The 22,810-nt window shown below is 45.2% G+C and overlaps 1 protein-coding gene across 8 annotated transcripts in view; it reads right to left on the bottom strand.

Moving 5' to 3' along the window:
- Nucleotides 1-22,810, bottom strand: part of ppfia2 (PTPRF interacting protein alpha 2) — a 511,344-nt gene that overhangs the window by 265,611 nt on the left and 222,923 nt on the right. For all 8 annotated transcript variants that reach the window (XM_038781072.1, XM_038781076.1, XM_038781071.1 and 5 more), the window contains one exon: nucleotides 4,311-4,412. In XM_038781072.1, the coding sequence (XP_038637000.1) occupies nucleotides 4,311-4,412 (102 nt within the window). The remainder of the gene's footprint in view (nucleotides 1-4,310; nucleotides 4,413-22,810) is intronic.

Here is a 22,810-nt window from a genome sequence, read left to right on the forward strand (position 1 = left end):
ATTGCTGAATGCCCCACTATCAACATCCTGGGGGTTACTATTGACCAGAAACTGAACTGGACTAGACATATAAATACTATGGCAACTAGAGCAGGTCAAAGGCTAGAAACCCTGTCGTGGATACTCACCTCCTGACTCCCCAAAGCCTGTCCATCATTTACACGGCAGAAATCCGGAGTTGAATTGGATACTCTCCATTCATCTGGATGAATGAAGCTCCAACAACACTCTAGAAGCTCGACAAGACCCAAGACAAAGCAGCCCGCTTGATTGCTACCCCGTCCACAAACATTCAATCTTTCCACTACCGACAAATAGTGGCAGCCGTGTGTACATCTACAAGATGCACTGCAGGAACTTACCAAGGTTCCTTAGGCAGCACCTTCCAAACCCATGACGACTACCATCTAGAAGGACAAGAACAGCAGATACCTGGAAACCACGTCACCTGGAAGTTCCCCTCCAAGCCACTCACCATCATAGAATCATAGAATCCCGACAGTGCAGAAGAAGGTCATTCAGCCCATCGAGTCAGCACCAACCATTTGAAAGACCACTCAACATAGACCTAATCCCCACCCTATCCCTGTAACCCCACATAACCTTTGGACAGTTAGGGGCAATTAAACATGGTCAATCCACCTAACCTGCACATCCTTGGACTGTGGGATGAAACCAGACTGTGGGATGAAGACGTCCACGCAGGTACAGAGAGAATGTGCAAACGTCACACAGTCACCCGAGGTCGGAATGAAAATGAAATGAAAATCGCTTTTTGTCACGAGTAGGCTTCAGTGAAGTTACTGTGAAAAGCCCCTAGTCGCCACATTCCGGCGCCTGTCCGGGGAGGCTGGTACGGGAATTGAACCATGCTGCTGGCCTGCTTGGTCTGCTTTAAAAGCCAGCGATTTAGCTCAGTGAGCTAAACCAGCCCTTGGTTTAGAATCCGGAGTAGAATCCGGGTCCCTGGTGCTGTGAGACAGGAGTGCTAACCACTGTGCCATTCAATGGCATTAGCATTGCTGAATGCCCCACTATCAACATCCATGGTGGTTACTATTTATCAGCTCTATCCACTTGAGTGGCAACTTTCAAAGATCTATGAACATAGACCCCAAAATCTCGTACCAGCCTCCCCGGACAGGCGCCGGAATGTGGCGACTAGGGGCTTTTCACAGTAACTTCATTGAAGCCTACTCGTGACAATAAGCGATTTTCATTTCATTTCATCTCTCTGCTGCTCCACATTGCCAAGAACCCTACCGTTAACCCTTTATTCCGCATTCATATTTGTTCTTCCAAAATGGACAACCTCGCACTTTTCAGGGTTAAACTCCATCTGCCAGTTCTCAGCCCAGCTCTGTATCCTATCTATGTCTCTTTGCAGCCGACAACAGCCCTCCTCACTATCCACAACTGCACCAATCATCGTATTGTCTGCAAATTTACTGACCCACCCTTCAACTCCCTCATCCAAGTCATTAATGAAAATCACAAACAGCAGAGGACCCAGAACTGATCCCTGCAGTACGCCACTGGTAACTGGGCTCCAGGCTGAATATTTGTCATCCACCACCACTCTCTGACTTCTATCGGTTAGCCAGTTGGTTATCGAACTGGCCAAATTTCCCACTGTCCCAAGCCTCCTTACTTTCTGCATAAGCCTACCATGAGGAACCTGACTCTGCCTGACCTGGCGACTCCCCAATTTCTGCACCATGGTATTGATGCCTTCAGCGATCTTCCTCAGTGATTGTGCGATGCTCTGCAGCACCTCAGCAATGCTCGCCTGCAACTGGAACAAGCTCCGCAGCGTCGGCTATACCCATCTGAGACTGGCACATCTCCCGCAGTGCCTCATCAAGGTCCGCCTAGTACTGGGTCACATCCACCAACAAGTCAGACAGTCTACCGAGGCCCTGGGCCATGGCTATCACTGACAAAGCCATGTCTTGGACAACTCCACTCATGCTGGCGATGTCATGCACCAGGCTCTCCACTGCAGAAGCCACCCGAGCAGTGTTGGCTTTGGTGCCACGCATTTCTGGTGCCAACTCCAAAGCTGTAGCCTCTGGGACGCCTCCAATCAGCTATGGACCTGCTGGAGGGTCATTGACATCCCCCTCTGAATATCACGGCTGCACCATAATATCTGCATCAGCTCCGTATAAATCTGTACCAGAGGCTCAGCATCAGGCTGAGACCCAGTTGGGACCTGTGATCCAGCAGGCCTCCGACTACTGTCTCGCGTGGGCTTTCCTGATGTGCATCTGCAACTGTGTGGCGCTCAACAGAATGTGCCCCAGAAGCCTGACCACTACCGTTTCCCACCAAGATACAGGTCTTTGCACTGGTGAAGGGTGGAGATGACAGCTGTGATGCATCTATGGTGGCATCCTTGCTGCTCTCCTGTAATGTGTTCTCATGGGAGGCTCGGACAGGGAGGGGGGGGGGGGGGGGAATGCTCTGGATGGGCTGGCGCCATCAGGTGGAGGTCCTGTGGGAGAATAGACATGTGGTCAGTGGGAGGGATGGGTCATTCTGAATTAACATTAACGACTCACGTTTGACGATCCATCTGGATGGGGCGCAGTGAATCCACACCTCTGCGGTGTGCACCGACTTTTGTGTTGGTGACTGCTCTGTCTTCAGCCACTCCCGTAACCTCGAGGGCCAGTTCCTCGAAGGTGGTGAGGATTCTGATGTTCAGGATCCCGCTGCACCTCTGGGCCCACCTGATGGCTGTAGGACAATTTCTCTTGTGGGGACACAGCCGCATGCATGATCCACCGCAGGGGGGAGTGGGTTGGGGGAAAGGTTTTGGGGTGTGGGGCTGTAGAGGGTGTTGGTGGAGGAGGGTTTGGTGGGGGTGTTCGAGTGGGGGGGGTGAAAGATGGTTTTGGGGAGGGAGGGCGGCATGGGTGGCCCAGGGCATGACACGGTTTTGGGCAGACCGATGCCAGATGTATTCTCTAGTGGGGGGGGGGGGGGGGGGGGGGGGAATTACTTGCCAGCTCACCCCCGTGCGGCCCATTGTAGTCCTTCATCTTGCGCCACTGGGTGCCGGTCTTTCTGACGACACTGCCCAAGCTGACGGCCACTACCACCTTCTCCCAGGTAACCCTGTGGCTTACACTCCTGGACCCTCAGGAGGCAAAGGATACCCCTTCTGGCCTCGACCAGTTCTTGCAGCCTCCCTAGGTCTGCATCCCTGAATCGTGGGTCGGTCATCTCAGCGCCTTGTCTGCAGGCTGAGTGGGGTTGCTGTGCAGGAGCAGTTCATGTGCTGGTCTATCCTGTTAGCGAGGGGGCTGATGAGCGTAGTCCCTGCGAATCGGCTGACAAAGCCTTGATTTGCAACCTGAAGCCCGTGGGGCCTCCTTAAGTGGGCTAATTAACGTTGGATTGGGTGAGGGCCTCGCCAGGCCGAGTGCCGGGAAGTTCACGGCAGTTTACGCACACTACATTACTTTTTTATTGAATTATGCCCTTTGTCACTGAGAAGCACCATAATTGCTGAGCACCTGCATGGAATGGATGCACTAATGTGGTTTCGGGGCGGGCGGGGGGTGGGGGGAGGACTGTTAACTGTACAATGCTTTCAGTTGAATGATCCTTTTGCTCATATAGACCATCCTTCGTTACTTGCTTGGCTTTCTTTGGCCTTTAAATGCTTAATTTCTCAACAACAACAACCTGCACTTAATGGTCTTTAATATCGACAGTTAAAGCACTTCAGAGGCAGGAATATCCTGTCCAGTAAATGGCTTTGGCAAAACAAATGGTAGCAATAATTTGGGACATGCAGTTTACTAGCTAAGTTTAACTGAGGCTGAGCCTCCAAATTATGGTGGCTCTTCTGTGACCTTTGAGTTTTGCATTGTAAGACTCCTGTGCATGAGTCAATCACACTAAGACAATGATAGTTCACCTTTGTTGCTGCTTTGAATTATCTTTCAGTCTATTCTTGAGGAGAGGCTGAAGAAATGACCAGCAAGGCCACGAATTTTGAGCCTTCTGTCCATTACCTCTTGCCAATAAAACTGCCATTTCTCTCTTACTAGCACATATTTCTACAGCGCTTTTGAGTTAATTTTCCTTGCTTCCTAATAGCAGTTCGCTCCTGATTTAGAAGGTTAATTCAACTCCCTTTTTCTTGGCTGGTGCACTGTTAAACTTGAGAAAACATTTTAGCTGCAGACTGAATATGTGTAAACATTGGAAATAAATTCCCATGAAACTGTTAATTTTCCATCCCCCCCAATACACAGCAGCAGCAGCAATTTCCAGACTATACATCACTAACTTACTCTTGTATTGTTCCTCTCAGCTTTAAGTTCAGAAATTTCCTCTTCTTTTTCCAACAGTTGTTCTCTGCAAGCATTTAACTCCTTGGTCAGCGCAGCAAACTCCTGTTAAGGGATACATTAAGACATTAATCCATGGCTGAGTTCAATGCAAATCTAATGTAACAGGAAATTGAATGTACAGATGAATTACAATAGATGTAGCTTACATTTTTATGACTTTTTCAGAAGAGTATTAAGAACATGAGAAATAGGAAAAGGTATAAGTCATATGACTCCTCGAGCAATTTAATAAAATCATGGCTGATCCTCAATCTCAATTCCACTTTCTTGCCCAATCCCCATTATCCTTGATCCTTTAGAGTTTAAAATGATCTCAGCCTTGAATATCCACAGCGCTCTCGGCCAGAGAATTGCAAAGAATTCACCAACCCTTTGAGTGAAGAAATTTCTCTTAACATCAGTCTGAAATGCTCATCCCCCTATCCAGAGATGGTGCCCCAAGTGCAAGACTCTCCAGGCAGGGGAAATCGCCTCTCGGCATCAATTCTGTCAAACGCTTTCAGAATCTTATCACCTAATTAAGGATACAAATCATGGATTTGTAAAAGGAAGACTGCGCTTGGCTAATTTAATTAAATAATATCAGAGAAGGCTGATGAAGGGAATGCAATGTATGATGCCTGTATGGATTTTAAGAATGCATTTGAAAATACTATATAAAAAGCTGGTTAACAAAATTATGGCTTGTGGAATAAGAGGGTCACTGCCAGCTTGGATAAAAACTTGCACAAATAAAGAAAACAATGAGTCATGGTAAATGGTTATTTTTCAAGTTGGTAGATGGTACAGAATGGTGTTTCACAAAAGTCAGTGTTAGTACCACTATTCCAGAGTAAAATTTCAAAATTTGCCAATCATAGCAAAAGTGGGAGAGTGGCAAGAAGTGAGGCTGATACAAATCGATTGCAACAGGGTATAGGTAGGTGGCCAGAATGAGCAGACAAGTGGAAGATGGAATTTAATATAAAGAAGTATGAAAAGATGCATTTTGGCAAAAGGGATGGGGAGAGGCAATGTACCTTTGCTGATACTGTTCCAAAGAGTTTGCAGGGATAAAAGGACCTGGAGTGCATAGATCTTTGAAGGTTGCTGGATATATTGAGAAAATGGTTAGCAAAGCATCTTAGGCTTCATAAATAGGGGTTAGAGAAGCTGGGGTTGTTCTCCTTAGAGCAAAGGAGCTTGAGGGGCGATTTGATAGAGGTGTACCAGATTATGACAGGTTTGGATAAGCTGGACCAGGAGCCATTGGCTGCCAATGGAATCTTCTGGCCACAACAAAGTCTATAGCCTTTTGCATGTCTTGCCAACGGTATCGGAAAATCCTACCAGTGGGAAGGGCAGAAAATCTTGCCTCAGGTTTTAGATAGGAGACACAGGGAAATGTGAAGCTTTTTTATGCAGTGGGTGGTAATGACCAGAAACTTGCAGCCCACGAGAGTGGTGGAAGCAGAGACAATCAATGATGTTAAAGTAACACTGGATAGTCACTTGAAGAAAATAAACTTCATAATATCGCAGTATCACAGTACTGTTATGGCGCAGAAGGAGGCCATTTAACCCATTGTGTATCCACCAGCTCTCCAAATGAGTATTATGACTTAGTGCCATTCCTCTGCCTTTTCCACGTACCCTTGAAAATTGTCCCTACTCAAATAATCATCCAATGACCTCTTGAATGCCTCGATTGAACCTGTCTACACCACGGGCGGGAGTCTCCAACCCCCCACTGGGTTGGAGAATCGCCGGGGGGGGGGGGGGGGGGGGGTCAGTGTGAATCCCGACCCTCCGGCTGCCGTATTCTCCGGCACTGGGGTTTTGGCGGGGGCGGGGATTGTGCCGCGCTGGTCGACGGCCGCTAGCAGCGGCTCCCCCGGTGAATCTCCAGCCCGCGATGGGCCGAGTGGCCGACCATTTTCGGCCAGTCCCGCTGGCGTGAATCACAACAGGTCCTTACCGGTGGGACCTGGCTCCATGGGCGGCCTGCAGAGTCCTCCGGGGGGGGGGGGGGGGGGGCGCGGGGGGATCTGGCCCCAGGGGGTGCCCCCACATAGCCTGGCCCATGATCAGGGCCCACTGGTTGGCGTGGCGCCAAGCCCTTCCGCGCCGGCTGGCGCAATGCCAAACACTCCGGCGCCGGCCTAGCCCCTGAAGGTGCGGAGGATTCCGCTCCTTCGGGACGGCCCAATGCCGGAGTGGTTTACGCCACTCCTCATCGCCGGAGTGGCCCGCACCACGGGTTCGCAGAGAATCCCGCCCCACATTTCCAGGTAGTGCATTCCAGACGCCAACCACTCATATGAAATTTTTTTTCTCATCACATTCTGAATTCGCCCTCAATGTACCCGAACAATCACCTGAAATTGTCCCCTGTACACATAGATATATGTCATCAATATATATCAGGAAAACGTAAAGGTCCCAATACTGACTCCTGGGAAACAACACGACAAAGCCTCCTTCAGCCAAAAAAAACCCATTGAGCATTATGCTCTGCTTCCAATTATTCAGCCAATTTTTATCCAAGTTGCAGAGGTATATTTTTTCTCACGTGTCTGTTGTACAGTACTGAAGGCCTTTTGGAAGTACATTCACATCAGCAGAATTACACTTCTCAGAAACTAAGGGTAATTTTAAGTAATCGATATTTAAGACGATAAGACCATAAGACATAGAAGCAGAATTAGGCCACTCGGCCCATCGAGTCTGCTCCGCCATTCAATCATGGCTGATATTTTTCTCATCCCCATTCTCCTGCCTTGTCCCTATAACCCCTAATCCCCATATTAGCATATCTATCTCTGTCTTAAAGACACAGTAAATTTGCCTTCTGTGGCAAAGTGTTCCACAGATTCACCACCCTCTGGCTGAACAAATTCCTCCTCATCTCTGTTTTAAAGGATCATCCCTTTAGTCTGAAATGGTGTGCTCTGGTTCTAGTTTTTCCTACAAGTGGAAACATCCTCTCCACGTCCACTCTATCCTGGCCTCACAGTATTCTGTAAGTTTCAATAAGATTCCCCCCTCATCCTTCTAAACTCCAACGAGTACAGACCCAGAGGCCCCAACCATTCCTCGTACGACAAGCTGTTCATTACAGGGATCATTCTTGTGAACCTCCTCTGGACCCTTTCCAAGGCCAGCACGTCCTTCCTTAGATACGGGGCCCAAAACTGCTCACAATACTCCAAATGGGGTCTGACCAGAGCCTTATACAGCCTCAGAAGTACATCCCTGGTCTTGTATTCTAGATCTCTTGACATGAATGCTAACATTGCATTTTCCTTCTTCACTGTCGACTGAAACCTGGACGTTAACCATAAGAGAATCATGAACACGGACTCCCAAGTCCATTTGTGCTTCTGATTTCCTTAGCATTTCCCCATTTAGAATATAGTCTATGCCTAAATTCCTCCTTCTAAGTGCATAACACCACGGGCGGAATTCTCCGCAGGGGGCCGAATTCGTGAAGGCCGTCGTGAACTCGGCCGAGGTTCACGACGGCCTCGGAGCCCGCTCCCCGCACCTAAGTCACCCCCACCCGGGGGGCTAGGAGCGGGCCTCCATCTTTCTCGGCAGCGACCTCATCGCGCCGAGAATGACGCACATCCGGCGCATTTGTGAAGTCATCCGCAAATGCGCGGGTTGCCGGTTCCAACCCGCGCATGCGCGGATGACTTCATCGTGCAGACGGCACGAATCCGCACATGCGCGGTGGCCATCTTTCTCCTCAGCCGCCCAGCAAGACTTGGCAGCTTGATCTTGCCGGGCGGTGGAGGGGAAAGATTGCGCCCGTTTTGGACGCTGGCCCGACGATCGGTGGGCACCGATCACGGGCCTGTCCCCTCCCGAGCACAGTCGTGGTGCTCCCGTCCCAATCGGGCCCGTAGATGCCCCAAACGGGCATCTGGCGCCCGTTTCACGAATGCAGCGACCAGGTGTGGTTGCTGCCGTGGTGAAATGGGCGTGAAGGGCCGGCCGCTCAGCCCATCGGGCTCGGAGAATCGCCGTTCGCCGTGAAAAACAGCGAGCGGCGATTTCTCCGAGGGGGGGGGGGGGCAAGAATCGCGGGGGGCACCAGGGGGGTGTTAAAATGTTGGGGGGCCCTCCCGCGATTCTCCCATGCCGCGTGGGGAGCGGAGAATTCCACCCCACACTTTTCCACATTGTATTTCATTTGCCACTTCGTTGCCCACTCTCCTAGCCTGTCCAAATCCTTCTGCAGCCCCTTTGCATCCTCAATACTACCTGTCCCTCTACAGATCTTTGTATCATCTGCAAACTTAGCAACAGTGCCTTCAGTTCCTTCTTCCAGCGCTTTTACAGGAGACACATCCGGAGTGAGACTCATCCAGAGTGGGGATTGCAACTTGGTAATTTGGTGCAGTGAGGTAATTCGGTACAGAGTGTGAGGAGGTGCTTTTTAACCCTGGTAAGTGACTGGTAAGTAGTTTCTCTTTTTCTTTTCATTGTCTAATTTATTTATTTTTACTTTGAAATTCTAGTTGTTTAAGTTTACCTAGGGTTTAAGACATGGCAGGAGATCCCAGACCCGTGTCATGCTCCTCGTGTGCGATGTGGGAGCTCAGGGACACGTCCACTGTCCCTGGCTCCTTCACGTGCAAGAAGTGTGTTCAGTAGCAGCTCTTGTTAGACCGCTTGACGGCTCTGGAGCTGCGGATGGACTCACTTTGAAGCATCCGCGATGCTGAGGAGGTCGTGGATAGCATGTTTAGCGAGTTGGTCACACCGCAGGTGAAAATTAATGAGGGAGATAGAAAATGGGTGACCAAAAGAAAGAGCAAGAGTAGGAAGGCAGTGCAGGTGTCTCCTGCGGTCATCTCCCTGCAAAACAGATATACCGCTTTGGATACTGTTGAGGGAGATGGCTCACCAGGGGAAGGCAGCAGCAGCCAGATTCATGGCACCGTGGCTGGCTCTGCTGCACAGCAGGGCAGGAAGAAAAATGGCAGGGCTATAGTGATAGGGGACTCGATCGTAAGGGGAATAGACAGGCGGTTCTGTGGACGCAATTGAGACTCCAGGATGGTATGTTGCCTCCCTGGTGCAAGGGTCAAGGATGTCTCGGAGCGGCTGCAGGACATTCGGGGGGGGGGGGGGGGGAAGGGTGAAAAGCCAGCTGTCGTGGTGCACATAGGCACCAACGATATAGGTAAAAAACGGGATGAGGTCCTACAAGCGGAATTCAGGGAGTTAGGAGTTAAACTAAAAAGTAGGACCTCAAAGGTAGTAATCTCAGGATTGCTACCAGTGCCACGAGCTAGTCAGAGTAGGAATGTCAGGATAGATAGGATGAATGCGTGGCTCGAGAGATGGTGCAAGAGGGAGGGATTCAAATTCCTGGGGCATTGGGACCGGTTCTGGGGGAGGTGGGACCAGTACAAACCGGACGGTCTGCACCTGGGCAGGACTGGAACCGATGTCCTGGGGGGGTGTTTTCTAGAGCTGTTGGGGAGGGTTTAAACTAATATGGCAGGGGGATGGGAACCGATGCAGGAAGTTGGAAGGTAGTAAAACAGGGACAGAAGCAAAAGGAAGTAAGGGGAAAAGTGCAAGGCAGAGAAGACATAGTCAAAAATCTAAAAGGGCGACAGTACAAGGTACAGTGACTGAGGGGAGCTCAGTGAATAGGCCCAGTAATAACAAAAGGAATAAAACTGGAGATGTTAAGATTCAAAACAGAGGTAAAAAAACCAACATAAGTGTACTTTACCTGAATGCTCGTAGTATTCGGAATAAAGTAAATGAGTTGATGGCACAAATCATCGTAAATGACTATGATTTAGTGGCCATTACTGAAACATGGTTAAAGGATGGTCACGACTGGGAGTTAAATATCCGAGGGTATCAAACTATTCGGAAGGACAGAGTAGATGGTAAGGGAGGTGGTGTTGCTCTGTTATTTAAGGATGATGTGGAGATGCCGGCGTTGGACTGGGGTGAGCACAGTAAGAAGTCTTACAACACCAGGTTAAAGTCCAACAGGTTTGTTTCAAACACGAGCTTTCGGAGCACGGCTCCTTCTTCAGGTGAATGGAAAGGCTACCTCATACGCTGCAGGAAAGGATGTCCCGAAGCGTGGTACATTGGCGAGACCATGCAGACACTGCGACAACGAATAAACGGGCATCGTGCGACTATCAACAGGCAGGACTGTTCCCTTCCAGTTGGGGAACACTTCAGCAGTCAAGGACATTCAGCCTCTGATCTCCGGGTCAGCATTCTACAAGGAGGCCTTCAGGAGACGCGACAACGCAAAATTGCTGAGCAAAAACTTATAGCTAAGTTCCGCACGCATGAATGCGGACTCAACCGGGATCTGGGATTCATGTCGCATTACATTCGGCCCCCACCAACAAGCCTGGACTTGCAGAGGCCTACCGACTGAACTGGCTTGGGACAATTCACACCTCTTTAACCTGGAGTTACCTCTCTCTCTGCATCTTTGATGATTTGATTGCCTGCAGGTGCTCGCATTCCGGGGCATCTCTGACTGTGTCTATATAAACATTTCTGGAACAAGCCTTTCCATTCACCTGAAGAAGGAGCCGTGCTCCGAAAGCTCGTGTTTGAAACAAACCTGTTGGACTTTAACCTGGTGTTGTAAGACTTCTTACTGTTATTTAAGGATGACATCCGGGCAATAGTAAGGGATGACATCGGTGCTATGGAGGATAAGGTTGAATCCATTTGGGTGGAAATCAGGAATAGTAAGGCGAAAAAGTCACTGATAGGAGTAGTCTATCGGCCACCAAATAGTAACGTTATGGAGGGGCAGGCAATAAACAAAGAAATAACTGATGCATGTAGAAATGGTACAGCAGTTATCATGGGGGATTTTAATCTACATGTCGATTGGTTTAACCAGGTCGGTCAAGGCAACCTTGAGGAGGAGTTTATAGAATGTATCCACGATAGTTTCCTAGAACAGTATGTAATGGAACCTACGAGGGAACAAGCGGTCCTAGATCTTGTCCTGTGTAATGAGACAGGATTGATTCATGATCTCATAGTTAGGGATCCTCTCGGAAGGAGCGATCACAATATGGTGGAATTTAAAATACAGATGGAGGGTGAGAAAGTAAAATCAAATACTAGTGTTTTTTGTTTAAACAAAGGAGAGTACAAGGGGATGAGAGAAGAACTGGCTAAGGTAGACTGGGAGCTAAGACTTTATGGTGGAACAGTTGAGGAACAGTGGAGAACCTTCCAAGCGATTTTTCACAGTGCTCAGCAAAGGTTTATACCAACAAAAAGGAAGGACGGTAGAAAGAGGGAAAATCGACCGTGGATATCTAAGGAAATAAGGGAGAGTATCAAATTGAAGGAAAAAGCATATAAAGTGGCAAAGATTGCTGGGAGATTAGAGGACTGGGAAATCTTTAGGGGGCAACAGAAAGCTACTAAAAAAGCTATAAAGAAGAGTAAGGTAGAGTATGAGAGTAAACTTGCTCAGAATATAAAAACAGACAGTAAAAGTTTTTACAAATATATAAAACAAAAAAGAGTGGCTAAGGTAAATATTGGTCCTTTAGAGGATGAGAAGGGAGTTTTAATAATGGGACATGAAGAAATGGCTGAGGAACTGAACAGGTTTTTTGGGTCGGTCTTCACAGTGGAAGACACAAATAACATGCCAGCGACTGATAGAAATGAGGCTATGACAGGTGAGGACCTTGAAAGGATTGTTATCACTAAGGAGCTAGTGATGGGCAAGCTAATGGGGGTTAAAGGTAGACAAGTCTCCTGGCCCTGATGGAATGCATCCCAGAGTGCTAAAAGAGATGGCTAGGGAAATTGCAGATGGACTAGTGATAATTTACCAAAATTAACTAGACTCTGGGGTGGTCCCGGTGGATTGGAAATTAGCAAACGTGACGCCACTGTTTAAAAAAGGAGGTAGGCAGAAAGCAGGAAATTATAGGCCAGTGAGCTTAACTTCGGTAGTAGGGAAGATGCTGGAATCTATCATCAAGGAAGAAATTGCGAGGCATCTGGATAGAAATTGTCCCATTGGGCAGACGCAGCATGGGTTCGTAAAGGGCAGGTCATGCCTAACTAATTTAGTGGAATTTTTTGAGGACATTACCAGTGCAGTAGATAACGGGGAGCCGATGGATGTGGTATATCTGGGTTGCCAGAAAGCCTTTGACACACAAAAGGTTGCTGCATAAGATAAAGATGCATGGCATTAAGGGTAAAGTAGTAGCATGGATAGAGGATTGGTTAATTAATAGAAAGCAAAGAGTTGGGATTAATGGGTGTTTCTCTGGTTGGGAATCAGTAGCTAGTGGTGTACCTCAGGGATCCATGTTGGGCCCACAATTGTTCACAATTTACATAGATGATTTGGAGTTGGGGACCAAGGGTAATGTGTCCAAGTTTGCAGATGACACTAAGATGAGTGGTAAAGCGAAAAGTGCAGAGGATACTGGAAGTCTGCAGAGGGATTTGGATAGGTTAAGTGAATGGGCTAGGGTCTGGCAGATGGAATACAATGTTGACAAATGTGAGGTTATCCATTTTGGTAGGAATAACAGCAAACGGGATCATTATTTAAACGATAAAATATTAAAGCATGCCGCTGTTCAGAGAGACTTGGGTGTGCTAGTGCATGAGTCACAGAAGGTTGGTTTACAAGTGCAACAGGTGATTAAGAAGGCAAATAGAATTTTGTCCTTCATTGCTAGAGGGATGGAGTTTAAGACTAGGGAGGTTATGTTGCAATTGTATAAGGTGTTAGTGAGGCCACACCTGGAGCATTGTGTTCAGTTTTGGTCTCCTTACTTGAGAAAGGACGTACTGGTGCTGGAGGGTGTGCAGAGGAGATTCACTAGGTTAATCCCAGAGCTGAAGGGGTTGGATTATGAGGAGAGGTTGAGTAGACTGGGACTGTACTCATTGGAATTTAGAAGGATGAGGGGGGATCTTATAGAAACATTTAAAATTATGAAGGGAATAGATAGGATAGATGCGGGCAGGTTGTTTCCACTGGCGGGTGACAGCAGAACTAGGGGGCATAGCCTCAAAATAAGGGGAAGTAGATTTAGGACTGAGTTTAGGAGGAACTTCTTCACCCAAAGGGTTGTGAATCTATGGAATTCCTTGCTAAGTGAAGCAGTTGAGGCTCCTTCATTACATGTTTTTAAGGTAAAGATAGATAGCTTTTTGAAGAATAAAGGGATTAAGGGTTATGGTGTTCGGGCTGGAAAGTGGAGCTGAGTCCACAAAAGATCAGCCATGATCTAATTGAATGGCGGAGCAGGCTCGAGGGGCCAGATGGCCTACTCCTGCTCCTAGTTCTTATGTTCTTATGTTCTTATTAATGTGTCTTGTGAAAAGTTGTGATCGCAGCAAGACCCGAGGCACGCCACTCGTCACCGGCTGCCATCTTGAAAAAGACCCCTTTAACTCCGCTCTCTGCCTTCTGCCAGTCAGCCAATCCTGGATCCATGCCACAATCTTATTCTTATCACCATGGGCTCTTAACCTATTTAACAATCTCCTATGCGGCACCTTGTCAAAGACATTTTGGAAATCTAAATAAATCACGTCGACTGGTTCCCCTTTGTCTAACTTCCTTGTTACCTCCTCAAAGAACTCAGATTTGTCAGACATGATCTCCCTTTGACAAAGTCATACTGACTCAGTCCTATTTTACCATGCACTTCCAAGTACTCCGCGATCTCATCTTTAATAACGGACTCTAAAATCTTACCAATGACCGAAGTCAGGCTAACCGGCCTATAATTTCCAGTCTCCCTCCCTTCTTAAACAGCCACTTTCCAGTCCTCTGGGACCTTTCCTACCTCCAGTGAATGCCGAAAGATCACTACCAATGCCTCCACAATCTCCTCAGCTATCTCTTTTCGGACCCTGGGGTGTAGTCCATCCAGTTCAGGTGACTTATCCACCTGCAAACCTCAGTTTCCCAGAAACATCTCCTTAGTGAGGGCCACTGCACTCACTTCTGCCCCCTGATTCTCCTGGAGCTCTGGAATCCCGCTGGTGTCTTCCACCGTGAAGACTGATGCAAAGTAGCTATTCAGTTTGTCTGCCATTTCTTTGTTTTCTATTATTACTTCTCTAGCCACGTTTTACAGTGGTCCACTGTCTATTTTTGCCTCTCTTTTACTTTTGATATATTGAAAGAAACTCTTCCTATCTTATTTTATATTACTAGCTAGCTTGCACTCATATTTCATCTTCTCTCCCCCTTATTGCTTTTTTAGTTGTCCTCTGCTCACTTTTAAAGGCTTCCCAATCCTCTGGCTTCCCACTAATCCTTGCTACTTTGTATGGTTTTTCTTTTGCTTTTATGCTGCCCTTTACTTCCCTCATCAACCATGGATGCCTTGCCCTGCCCTTCGCATGTTTCCTCCTCCTTGGGATGAATTTCTGCTGTGCCTCCCGAATAACACCCAAAAACACCTGCCATTTCTGTTCCACTTTCTTCCCTGCAAGGCTCCTTTTCCAATCAACTTTGGCCAGCTTCTCCCTCATGTCTTTGTAGTTATCCTTATTTAATTATAATATCGTTACATCTGACTCCAGCTTCTCCCTCTTAAACCGCAGGGTAAATTCTATGATATTGTGGTCACTGCTCCCTAAGGGTTCCTTCACCTTAAGATCCCTAATCAAGTCTGCCTCACTACACATCGTCAAATCCAGAATTGCCTGTTCCCTAGTGGGCTCTACCACAAGCTGCTCCAAAAAAAACATCTTTTAAACATTTCACAAATTCCTTTTCCTGGGATCCACTACAACCTGATTTTCCCAGTCTACTTGCATATTGAAATCCCTCATGATTATTGTGATATTACCTTTTTACATGCTTTCTTTATCTCCTGATTTACTTGCTGGCCCATATCCTGGCTCTTGGAAAGAGCACCCTATGAAGCACACACCTCTGCCTTATCCCCATAAAGCAGTAACCCCACCCACACTCAGGGCAATTTTGGACACTAAGGGCAATTTAGCATGGCCAATCCATTTGACCTGCACATCTTTGGACTCTTATTTCTGTTCTCTTATTTTTGTTCTCTATTTCCCTTTCAGTTATGACACTTTCTAAGCTAACGCTTTGGTTCCCATCCCACTGCCATCCTGGTTTAAATTCTCCTGAGTGACTCCATAAAACCTCCCAGCCAGGATATTGGTGCCTCTCCAGTTTAGATGCAATCTGTCCTTCTTGTACAGGTCCCACCTGCCCCGGAAGAGATCCCCATGTTCCAGAAATCTGAAACCCTCCCTCATAAACCACCAGTTTAGCCACATTTTTAGCTGTACTATCCTCCTATTTCCAGCCTCACTGGCATGTGGCACAGTGAGTAATCCTCAGATTACAACCTTAGAGGCCCTGCTTTTTAGCTTACTGTCTAACTCGCAGAACTCCTTCTGCAAGATCTCATCGTTCTTACTGCCTATGTCGTTAGTACCTATGTGTCCGACGACCTCTGGCTGTTTATCCTCCCCCTTCAGAATGTCCTGTGTTTGTTCAGTGACATCCTTGACCCTGGCACCAGGGAGGCAACATACCATCCTGGAGTCTCTTGCACATCCACAAAAAAGCCTATCTGTGCCGAGGACATTACCCAGAGAAACTTCTGCAGCTGCATGACAGTGGCTGGGAGGATTGGTCTCAAATCCACAACCATCCTCCGAACTGCTCTGATGAGTTCTGATGAAGAGTAATTGACCATTATTAATTCCGTTTTTCTCCACAGATGCTGCCTGACCTACAGAGTATTTACACAATTGCCTGCTTTTATTTCAGCTTTCTAGCATCTGCTGTATATCGCTTTCGTGTTCCTTAAATTGGTGATTTCTTTTTTCCTCTGAACCGCTTTAAATATATTTGTGCTCTTTGATGCAACACTGTAAAATACTGACTTGATATCAAGGGCAATCACTCTCATATCAGCTCTGGAATTCATGTCTTTGGTCAATGTTAAGAGCAAGGTTGAACTCCAGCGTTAAGTCACCACCCTTGATAGACATATCACAAGCATAACTACCTATTATACTTGTAGCTTGACAGGTTTTTCTGTTCAGAAATCTAAATATGCATCTTAACCAATCAGAAATGTATATTCTGAAACAAAACCTGATTTAGAAAATATGAATTAAATTAGGGACAGTAAGCTGCGTCAAAATAATTTCTTGGAATAGTTAGAAAGCTTCTCAACTGTTGCAATTACAGGTTTACAAGAAATTGAAAAATGAGCAACAGGGCAAGTTTGCCGAATAAATTAGCATATTTCAACTTGGGATAGATGGAGTGTGGGGAAGCCCAGAAAAGAGCACAGGTGGAGGTATAAATCAATTTAATATCTCAGCCTCATTTACATATATATATTAAATCTTCCATCAGAAACCAGCAGAAGTGACACCATGGCAAGAAAATGGAACTGAAATTGGGTCAGGAAGTCCCTGGGACATAACCTGGATCTCAGCATTAAGGTAGCGCTGGAGAGAGGGTCTGGATGAAAATCTAAGAGCAGAGAGAAAGCAAAGTCAGTGGTGAATATATGTTTTTGTGGAGCTTGGGGGAATACATCTCCTGACCCATAAGATTCGACAGAAAAGTTATTTTCCACACATTGGCATCTTCTGGCTACTCTACAGTTGCCCATTTTACTGAGTTTGCCTGAATTTCCAAGTTGAGCCTCATGAAAATATTATTCGACAGGTGTGAATTATACCTCTGATTAGCAGCTCACTAATTGCGGAGTGGCACTCATTTCCTGCTGTATAGCGTTACAATGCCAGTTGGTGTTCTACTCGATGGGAAGATCCCAGAATATAACCCTGGTTCAAAAAACCGTAACTTTTATTTTTTTATATAAAACGTGGAGGAGCAGAGTCAGAGGACTGCTAATTAGATTTAACAACAAGGAAAAAAACATTTATTAAACATGAAAAATTGGATTATTATACAATCTTCATTTTCTTCCCCTTAGTTTGACAATTGCACACTGGTTTTAGGATTAACATGTATTACAAAGTACATCTTAAGGTGCAATGGTCACATTGACACACTGAGTCCCTTTTGAGCATACCAGATGGCTATGGTGACTCTCTAATGTGAACCCTAAGTGAATGTTCATGGATGTCTTCTCAGAATCCCCCCCAGATGATTGTCATGTTAGAGTTTCCAAACTCCACTCCCCAAAAACACAATTTAAAATCTTCTCTCATAATCATGCATTCCTGAAGTGGTTTGCAGTCTAAAGTACAGACCAGGTTTTCCAAATTACACTTTTAAACAAAGCTTCCTCTCCATTTTGTACGGTGAATCCAGTCCAGGATTTTACACCAACCGCTTTAGGATCTATTTATTTTGACTGTTGTGCAAATTGTTCACAATTGCTTTAACTCTCAATCCTCAGACTGTATTAAAATGTCATCAGGCATTTGTTTTACCTCTGAAGACTGGTGTCCCACTTTAAAGCTGGTTACTGCAATTGTCTCTTTAACTCAGAACACTTCGTTTACTCTTCCTTTAATTCTTCTGAACAATACCTTGGTCTTTGTTCACTTAACTCCAGACATCTTGGATACTTTTCTACATTTCTATAGTTTCTTTAACTAGCTGTTCTTCAGATATCTACAATTGTTTTCTTAACCATTACTCCATGGTATGGCTTTTCATCCAACAAAGCTGAGAGATGTTCCCTCTCTGCGGAGTAGTGTTCAGACCTTTGGGAGCCCCTGAGTAAGAGAGTGGGGGTGTGCAGAACTCAAAGAGGCGTGAGCACGAGAGTGGGGGGTTTCGAGCTTTGGAGAGGCATATCTGTGAGAGAGAGAAGTTTGGGGGTCGTAGAATCATGTGTGAGAGAGGGGGTGTTTTGAGCTTTACAAAACTCAATCTCAACTCCATTTCTGACACCAATATGTGAGCTCAAAGATTACGGTCTTTCTCGTGAAGTGTCTTTATTTTTATAAAATGTAAGATGGCTATCTGCAGGGAGTCCGTCATGGCAGTGCTCATAAGACTACAGAAAACCATGCATATAGTGATGATTGCATTTCAAAACCCAAACATCTCCCAAAGTTAAAATCATCCCTTGCAATGATTGATGATCTCAGGAGCTCTTCAATGAAACAACTAATTCTAACAAAGCATCAAACATGAAGCTCTGTATTGACTTTCTTAAGATGTACAGCAGATGGCTGGAATAGTGTGACATTTCTTTGTCCTTTGGGCGGCAACATCTGTTTTAAAAGTCTTTTGAAAGCAGCAGCTCCAAAAACACTGGATACCATCCACTGTGCCACAAAAGACCCAAGCAAGTCGTTAGTTCAATGTGGGGGCTCTGGATGAACAAGTACAAGTCTTCGAGACAGGGTGGCAGAAGCCAATAGAAAAAGGCTTTTAGATTTCAGAGTGCTGGCCCTTGTTCTGCTCTTGACGCGTTCTGCAATTTTACCTTTATGCCATTAAGACCACCGTATTTAGTCTTCAACACTACCATTGACACTCCTTTGTCTTATGTTCCAGGACACGTTGTCAAACCTCTCCTTTCAAAAAAAAATTTAGAGTACCCAATTCATTTTTTCCAATGAAGGGGCAATTTAGCATGGCAAATCCACCTACCCTGCACATCTATGGGTTGTGGGGCATAATCCATGCAAACACAGGGAGAACGTGCAAACTCCACGTTTGAGAAGGGTGATCATGGCTCGGCACAACATTGAGGGCCAAAGGGCCTGTTCTGTGCTGTACTGTTCTATGTTCTATGTTCTAAGTAGGACCTTACATACCCAGGCCGACAGAATCGCCAGCGGGGTGTTATGGGCCAGAGTTGAGAGAACCTCAAAGTTCACCTAACCACAACTTTTAATAGATTGTGGTATGAGGAGCACACGGCCCACTCTACAGGTGTGGTACAGCAGAAATTGAAAAGTATTTTTTAAAACAAAACAATGTTTATTCTATGAACTCAAGTTAACCTTTTTAAAACATACAGTGAACATCTTAGCAACCATCAATTCAAATACAACCCCCAAAGAATGCAACACTATGTAATCCTTAATAACTTCCCAAATAACATCCAGAAGACAAAAGAAACACCTTTCAACAGAAGCACATCAGGTTTACATTCACTACTGAGAACACTTATAATTCTGAATTCACTGAATGATCAAGAGATAGTCTTTTCATGGCAGAGCGAACAGCAGTACACCTGCTTTGTCTGGCTTCAGCTCCAACACTGAAAATGAAACCAAAAAACACACCCTGCAGCAAACAGCCTAAAAATAAAAGTAAAAAGCTGACAGAAAGCCCAGCTCCACCTACACTCTGACATCACTGATAAACACCCATTTCTTAAAGGTACATTTCTGAAACACCCATTTCTTAAAGGTACTCTCACATGACACCTCCCCCCAAGAAAAAAAAATAAACCATCAACTTCAAGATGGTTTTATTTTTCACCTTTTCACTATCCTTGAGAAATGCATACACTAAATATACTTTTTCATTTCAAAAGAACAACACACGCAAACAGTTATAACAATAGTCCATTTTTTTCTCGTTCGTCTTCCTCCAACTGAAATGCTTCTTTATTGACAGTCTCTTTGAACAAGAAGGTCTCTGCACGATCCATCCATTCCTCTACGCCTCGGCATGTCTCTTTAAAGTCAGGTACTTTAGTTCAATCTGATCAGAGTCCCTTGCAATTCTCCAACACAAGCGCATTGTTTATCACAGCTTTCAGGCAGTCAAATGCCTGTTGAAACTCTGCTGTCCATTGACATTTTTGACGTTTCTTCAGCAAGTCCATTATGGAGCAATCGTGCTACAAAACCTTTGCACAAATGTTCGATCAAATCCACTCATGCCAAGAAATCGCATTAGTTCCCTTCATTTTGAGCACAGCAAGAAGTCTTACAACACCAGGTTAAAGTCCAACAGGTTTGTTTCAAACATTAGCTTTTGGAGCACTGCTCCTTCCTCAGGAGAATTCACCTGATGAAGGAGCAGTGTTCCGAAAGCTAGTGTTTGAAACAAACCTGTTGGACTTTAACCTGGTGTTGTAAGACTTCTTACTGTGCTCACCCCAGTCCAACGCGGGCTCTCCACATTATGGCTACCTTCATTTTGAGTGTATTGGAAACGCCTCAATAACTGTTGACTTCACATCCCGCGTGACCATTCGACCCTGTCCGTTTGCATGGTCAAGGAAAGTGATTTGGGCTTTTCCAAATTCACTTTTGGCTAGGATTATCACCAAACCCGCCTCCTGAAGTCGATCGAATAACTCCATCAGATGTTTTAAATGTTCTTCCCATATCTGGCTGAAAATGACCAGATCGTCGATGTATACCGCAATATTGGGTAATCCTGAAACAACTTTGTTAGTTAACCGTTTAAATGTGGCTGGGGTGTTTTTCATGCAAAATGGTATAACTTTGAAGTGGTATATACCATCTGGAGTCACAAAAGGTGAAATCTCCTTCGCCCTTTCGGATAAAGGTACCTGTCAGTAACCTTTAAGTAAATCCAATTTGGAAATAAAAGCTGATTGTCCCACTTTCTCAATGCAAACCTCCAAATGTGGGGTGGGATAAGAGTCAGTTCTTGTAACTGCATTAACCTTTCTATAGTCCACACACAACCGTTGTGTACCGTCTGGTTTAGGGAACATCACTATGCGTGAGCTCCATTGGCTGCAACCCACTTCAATGATGCCATTTTTAAGCACCTCTTTCAATCTTTGTTAACCTGTGCCAATTTTAAAGGGTTAAGTCTGTATGGATGTTGTTTGATTGGAATAGCATTTCCCACATCTACATTCTGTATAGCCACTTTAGTACTTCCCAATTTATCTCGACAAACTTGACTATGTGATACCAATAAATCTTTCAGGTCAGTCTGTTTTTCCTCTGGAAGATAACTCAACCATGTATCCCAATTTTTAAGAACATCCTTGTTTCTCAATTTAATTTGAGGTATGTCAAATTCACAGTCATCTGGATTTGGTTCATCACTTTGAGTTAGAATCATTAAAACCTCCTCCTTTTTCTCTCCTTCCCTTTCAAAGAACCTTTTAAGCATATTCACATGACACACTCGGTGAGTCTTCCTTCTATCTGGTGTTTTTAACCACATAATTCACCTCTCTTTAATTTCCTTTCAATCTGATAAGGTCCACAAAACCTTGCTTTTAAAGGTTCGTCTACCACTGGTAACAACACTAAAACTTTATTTCCACTACGAACTTTGGATTTCCTGTCTGCTACCCATTTCAATCACATTTTGTGCCACTTTTAAATGTTGTCTAGCCATATCACATGCACTATTTAATCGTTCCCTCAAATTTGATACGTAATCCAAAAATGTAATTTCCGATTTCTCACTAATCAATTTTCCCTTAATCAATTTAAGTGGTCCTCTTACCTCATGACCAAAAATTAATTCAAAAGGACTGAATTTGGTTTACTCATTAGGTGCATCCCTAATTGCAAACATTGCGAATGGAATTCCTTTATCCCAATCCTCTGGATAATCTTGACAATAAGCCCTTTTTAATGTCTGATGCCATCTTTCTAATGCTCCCTGCCATTCTGGCTGGTACACAGTTGATTTAAATTGTTTTATGCCTAAGCTATCCATAACTTATTTGAATAACCTTGAGGTAAAATTCGATGATCCGATTGTATTTCTGTGGGTAGTCCATATCTAGTAAAGATTTAAGAAACTCTTCCACAAACTTTTTAGTTGTAATATTACGTACTGGAATGGCCTCTGGAAACCTAGTAGACACATCCATTATCGTCAAAGGATATTGATTCCCACTTTTCGTTTTAGGAAGCGGTCCTATGCAATCAATTCAGACCCTTGTAAAAGGTTCTTCAAATGCTGGAATGGGTATTAAGGGCGCTGGTTTGATTACTGCTTCAGGTTTCCCTATCACTTGACATGTGTGACATGATCGACAAAATTTAACGACATCTTTATGTAGTCCAGGCCAATAAAAATGTTTTGGGATTTTAGCTCAAGTTTTCCTTATTCCCAAATGACCTCCCACTGGTACCTCATGTACAACTTGCAAAACCTCCTTTCTATACCCTGCCGGCAATACTACTTAATGAACTTCTGCCCACTTTTCATCCACCTGCATATGTAAAGGTCTCCATTTTCTCATCAAGACATCATTTTTACGGTAATAACTCTCTGGTATACACACAGATTCCTCTTCCGTGTATGCTTTCTGATACATTCGTTTTATTTCTACATCTTTCTGTTGTAACTCGCCAATTTTCCTGAAATAAAAATATCCACTTCATTCTCCACCTGTTCTTTTCCAACCATCTGATCAAAAATCGTTTCTGATAATTGCACTTCACCTTTATCTTCGCTCTCTGTTTCTCCTCTTGTCTTAACCTGTGACTTTGTGACCTTGTACTACACA

This window comes from Scyliorhinus canicula, chromosome 20 (genome assembly GCF_902713615.1).
Source record: "Scyliorhinus canicula chromosome 20, sScyCan1.1, whole genome shotgun sequence".
NCBI classification, from domain to species: Eukaryota; Metazoa; Chordata; class Chondrichthyes; order Carcharhiniformes; family Scyliorhinidae; genus Scyliorhinus; species Scyliorhinus canicula.